The 5,826-nt window shown below is 40.2% G+C and overlaps 1 protein-coding gene across 4 annotated transcripts in view; it reads left to right on the top strand.

Moving 5' to 3' along the window:
• nrd1a (nardilysin a (N-arginine dibasic convertase)) overlaps nucleotides 1-5,826 on the top strand; it is a 51,452-nt gene that overhangs the window by 5,018 nt on the left and 40,608 nt on the right. For 3 of the 4 annotated variants that reach the window (XM_014009793.1, XM_014009794.1, XM_014009795.1), the window contains exons 4-5: nucleotides 1,117-1,198; nucleotides 5,583-5,736. In XM_014009793.1, the coding sequence (XP_013865247.1) occupies nucleotides 1,117-1,198; nucleotides 5,583-5,736 (236 nt within the window). Of the gene's footprint in view, nucleotides 1-1,116; nucleotides 1,199-5,544; nucleotides 5,737-5,826 lie in introns of those variants that run through there. The other variant, XM_014009796.1, reaches the window with a different exon arrangement.

Here is a 5,826-nt window from a genome sequence, read left to right as displayed (position 1 = left end):
GTAAAAAGTACGCTGAAAAATAATTACTCAAGTAAAGTACAGATAACCAAAATCTTTACTTAAGTACAGTAACAAAGTATTTGTACTTAGTTACTTTACAACTCTGATTAATTTTTAGAGTCAACATAATTATAGAAATATGATTTATTTATTTGTTTGACCTTTATTTAAACAGGTTAGTCATTTACAATGACGACCTGACCAAGAGGCACCAACCACAGGAGCAGGAGCAAACAAGACAGACAGCCATGACTATAACTGCGTCTGCTTTACACACACAGCTAAAAGTCCAAGTGGTAGTAGRTGAGACTAATTCATAACACACTTCAAGTGCTAACCATTACACAACGTCTTTGCCTAAAACTTTGGCAACGCTATCAGCGTCAACCTTGTTTGTCTGTTAGCAGACTGTCTCATGAACCACTGGGCAGATTTCACTGAAACTCATGAAGAAGTCATTGGATGTACTTCTACATACAACTGATTAACCTTTGGAGATAACCCAGTTCAAAACAGCCGTCACAGCTCGTCAAGCCTYGGAAACACAAAAATGGCTTTAACCCAGTCAGTTTTACAAARATTGGGCTTAGATTAGTTGTGTTAGTGGATGAGTCATCTCTAACACTTACTCTGATGGTGACATCTTGTGTTGCAGGTTTGACKAAAATGCCTCCAACTGTGTCGTTTCACAGATCATTTGAGCTATTTGGGTAAAGCTTTGGCATTTAAAGTGGCAGGAGATATTCACTCCTTCYAGAAGCTCCAGTTTAATTAAATCTGATTTTAAATCAGTCATGAGTTTAATCATTTCTCTGTGTGTCAATCAGGGTTGGATTAATAAACCAGTGGAACGTACGCAACAGAACGTATCTCATAAATAACCTTTTTATGACAAAAAAAAAAAGCATATTAGCATTCCGTTCTATAGACATTTGTCTTCTTACATAATCATGTTTGCTTTATCTACTTGTTGCTTTTATGGGTTTTTTTTTTCTCCCAAGCGATGTTTTGAAAWTATCACACAGAAAAGAACTTGTAACTGAGTCGGCCCGAGCGTTAGCGTGCGTGTTTGTTAATCCTTGGCAGTTTAAAAGATGGTTTGATTTTGTGTTTCAGTCTGCCGCGGCGCTTTGTGTCGGTGTGGGCAGCTTCAGTGACCCCGGCGATCTCCCCGGCCTCGCTCACTTTCTGGAACACAGTGAGTAATTAATCCTTGAGAGTTGAGTCATTTTCTGTGCTCTCCATTGAACTCCAGACTGATGGCAGTTTGGAGAAAAAAAACTGTTTTCTTTTCTGTTAAACTAAAACTTTAGATTAAAAAAAAGAAAAGAGAGAAACGAGGAAGTACACATCAAGTTAAAGAACTTTTGGTTCATAACTGAGTGAACTGGGATGGATTCACTCTGAGTCAATTATAGAAACTGGTCGATTCCTGTAAATGTTAAGGAAAGTGGATTCAATCCTTCCTTTGGTATCTCCTCTAACACAGTTTGTCCTCTAAGAAATGAACTGAGATAACTGTTGGACAGTTCCCTTCAGCTGCAGGATTTAAATGATGCTCTGTTATTTGATGCTGTTGTACTTATGGGCCTTGATGCAAATCCTGACTGGAAGGAGAGTGTGAGTAATCTTCCGTTTAAAGAGCTCATTTCTCGTAACGCAACTGTAGCGTCGCCGCTGCAGACCCACATCAGAGATTAAACGCAAGTCAGGTTGAGTTTTCGTTGCAGAGTGATGCTCCTTGAAATTCTCCCTGTCCCCCTTTTTTTCCTTGACCTTGATGAAAAGCATCCTGAGGTTCATCCTGTCTTCAGAACACGATATATTTTTAATTTCTTTGCCAGTTTACTCTTAATATTTGTTCACYCTTTACCAGTTATATACTAGTTATGTTGTGTGGCATTTGTTTTGTGCGTCTCCTTATTTGGTTTTGTCTGGGTCAAGATCTGTTAACATTATGTGACAAAACCCAGAATAACCTCTCCTCAGGCCACAGTAACCCAGGGTGGGGGCAAAAGGCACAAAATGAGCTTTGGGGTTTCTTTTGACCCATTTTTTTGCCTGCTTTTTGTGTTCTGCATCCAACACATTACCTGCAAAATACCCATTTAAACAAACAACCCTCCACAAACATGCATCATGTTGATCATTAACAGTATTTAAATGTTTTAATAAATGCGATTATGAGATTCTGTTAAGATCACAGTGTAACCTGATTATGATGATGATAAAATGATGATGTAATCATTAAAGCATGAATTTACCTCATATGATGTACAGGGCCTAGAAGTCTTTCAGTTTTGTTGCCCTACAACCTGCAATTTCATTGGATTAAATGGAATCATTCTCCATTGATACTTGAGATTAATTGTAAACAATTAAAAAATATATACAGAACTGAAAAATGCCGTGCATATATGTATTAGGCCCCTAAAACTCAATCTTGTGTGGAGACAGCTTCCTCAGCAGTTACGGCATCACGTCTCTTCAGGTTTGTCTTCATGATCCGTGTCCATCTACTCTCTGAACGTTTTGTTCTTTCATGTCCAAACGTCTCCAGCTCCTTCAGGTTGGATTGCTGCTGCTTGAGTCCAACAATCTTTGAATCAAACGTAAGATTCTCCATTGGATTATGGTCAAACTTTGACCGGAATATTCCAGGGCATTTAGTCCCTTTTCTACGGGCGTGGCTTTAAGCGCTTCTCATTGATTCAGCATCAGCCAAATGTGTCTCCAATTCCAGTTCCTGCGCGATGTTTGGATCCACCTCAACCATGGTTCCAGGTGGCTCAAGCTATGTACAGTATTGCGTGCAAGGGATTTAAACATCATCAGGCTGCTGCCTGTGGATTGACTGAGCCAAGGTGGAAGTTGGAAAGTCCTCGTAGAGAGAGGTGCAGAGGTGCCTTTTTGTCTGTACCGGGAGATTTCAGACAAACTGYCTGCCCACTGTTACACCCGCACTTATAAACAGTGTGTGACACATTTTTTAAAATGAAATCTGACTACCAGTCGATAAAAGAACACAACAGCCAAAGATGTCCGCTGATGATCCACCCACACACCGCAGGACTCACTTCCTTGGAGACTCACTTGAGAAGAACATAACATGAACCGASTGGAGTGAGACTTCAGTGGAGAGGCAGCTTTTGTCTTTAGARCCCTGGAGTGTTGCCTCAGCTGAGTCCAGTCCCTGCTGGAAAACACRCCCACAGCATGACACTGTCACCACCATGCTTCACTGTAGGAACCATAAGATTTGCCTAAAACAGGGGTGTCCAGTCCTGGTATTTAAGAGTTACTGTCTTGTGTGTTTTAGAGGTGTCTCTGCTCCAACCCACCTGATTTGAATGAACAGGTGATTATCAGGCTTCTGRAGAACTTGAAGAGGTGATTCAGTCCCTGAGTCAGTTTTTTTGGAGCAGAGAAACAAGTAAAACATGGAGGACAGAGGCCCTCGAGGACCAGGATTGGACGCCCCTGACCTAAGACATGGTGTCATACTTGATGGCTTTAATTGTCAGATTTAGACTCATCTGACCGCAGCACCTTACACAKGTTTGGGGAAAAATTTCCTAACAGTCCTTTGTATTTTTCAAGCAATAACTTTTCCCTGCCACTCTTCCATGGTACTTAGCTCTGTGCAGCTTAAAGTGATCCTGTGGACAGACCCATCTCAGCTCCATCAGGATGATAATGGATTTCTGCATGTTTCTCTGATTAATGCCCTCATTGTCCAAGTCTTGAGTTGTGGTGGTCGACTCTCTCTCGACAAGTTTGCTGTGATGTTGTCATCCTTCCATCTCCTAACAATGAATTTAATGATGCTTCATGGGATATTCAGGGTTCTGGGATATTTGTTTTAACACAATCCTGATCTGTTTTTCCTCTATAACTTCGTCTCTGACCTGTGTGGAGAAGTCTGTGGTCTTGATGATGTCTCCTGCTTGGTGGCAGCCCTCACTATTTATTGGGGTTGATACTGAAGGCTGGTATTATTAAGAAACGATGTGGCTTATGAAGAAAACTGTTGGGGCTTCAAAGCAAAAGAAGTGAATACATATGCACACCTAATTTTTCAGTTTTATATTTTTGAAATCTTATTGGTTTTCCATTTAACTTCTTCAATCTGGAGTATTTTTGGGGAATCATTCCTTCCATTTGAATTTAAAAAATCCAATTAAATTCCAGGTTGTAAGGCAACACAACAGAAAGATTACCAAGAGGGGTGAATACTTTTACCCACTGTGCATGAACTCAAAGCTACTGGGAATTGTGTGCTGGTTAAAGGGATCCCTGATTTGTTGTAACATTAGACTTTATTTGATAAACATTTATTTTAACTGTAAAATAAAGACTTTAAAAATACTGTAGGCTGTTTAGTTTTGTAAATTTTTAAAAAAAAATTTAACATGGATGGAGCCATTTTATTTACACAAAAAACATTCTGGGTAAATGATGACATGGATAGGTCCTCGGTGTGAGCGAGCTCTATCCACCCTGAAGGTTAATCTTGGACAATATCTGARGATCGACTCTTTTAAATGAAACCAGAGAGCGTTGACAGAGAGGAGAAGGTAGAAATGACTCAGCCTGGAACTGAAAATATAGATGGAAGACAACAGAGCTGCTTCATGGAAGAAGAACCTCAGCTTAGCCCGTTAGCCTTCACGCTAGCGCTGATGCTGTATTGACTTACATGTATTAGCTCAGTGCTAGCTCGACAAACAAGCTAAACTGAGGTCCTCCATCTATATTTTCAGTAACAGGCTGAGTCATTTCTACCTTCTCCTCTCTGTCAACGCTCTCTGGTTTCATTTAAAAGAGTCGATCATCAGATATTGTCCAAGATTAACCTTCAGGGTGGATATAGCTCGCTAGTAGCCTCACACTGAGGACCTATCCACGTCATCATTTACCCAGAATGCTTTGCATGTAAATAAAATGGCCCCGTCCGTGCAATATATTTTTAAACTAAACAAGCTACAGTATTTTTACAGTCTTTGTTTCACAGTTAAAATATATGTTTATCAAATAAAGTCAATGTTACAATTAATCAGGGATCCCTTTAACAATTCAGCCTTCATGTCCCCCCCCCCCAACCAGAAACCTGAAAATGACTTACCTGCATTCAGTGAGAGAAACCCAATTTTACAGTAAAAAAATAAATAAACCCAAAAAAACCTTGTAATACAATGTCACAAGTCGTCTGAATTGCAATTTATGATATTGATGCTACTATCAGCAGAGATTGCTGAACATTGTTCTCGAGTGATTAGTCTGAAAGGAAAGCCTTGCTCATTCTCCGAGTCTGTCATCCAAACTGTCACCAAATGTTCACAACACTATTTAGAGCCGTCTGTGCAGCCCGATCTGAAACAAAGCTATCATTTTCTGTTAGGATTGGAGAAAAAATAAAAATGTCACACCGTGTTTGGCTCACTGTCCCCATAAATAAGAAAACCACAAATAATAAGCATCTGTGTGTGAGTACTTGTGATATTTTTTTTCTGTTTTTTTTTTTTTTCTTTATTTTTTGTTTAGATTGCTCTATTTTCCTTTTATTCCCCGTTGTATTCCAGTGGTGTTCATGGGCAGCGAGAAGTACCCGTCAGAGAACGGCTTTGATGCTTTCCTCAAGAAGCACGGTGGGAGCGACAACGCCTCCACCGACTGCGAGAGGACCATCTTCCAGTTTGACGTCCAGAGAAAAAGCTTCAAAGAAGCTCTTGACAGGTTAGGAAAGCATGAGAGCTTTTTCTTTGTCTTTATGTTTGTGTTTTTGAAGCTGTAGCCCCTTCTGAAGGCGCGGGGGGTGGGGTGGGG

This window comes from Austrofundulus limnaeus, unplaced genomic scaffold (genome assembly GCF_001266775.1).
Source record: "Austrofundulus limnaeus strain Quisiro unplaced genomic scaffold, Austrofundulus_limnaeus-1.0 Scaffold61, whole genome shotgun sequence".
Taxonomy (NCBI): domain Eukaryota; kingdom Metazoa; phylum Chordata; class Actinopteri; order Cyprinodontiformes; family Rivulidae; genus Austrofundulus; species Austrofundulus limnaeus.
The sequence above is the reverse complement of the archived record's forward strand: the minus strand, read 5'-3'. Positions and strand labels throughout refer to the sequence as shown.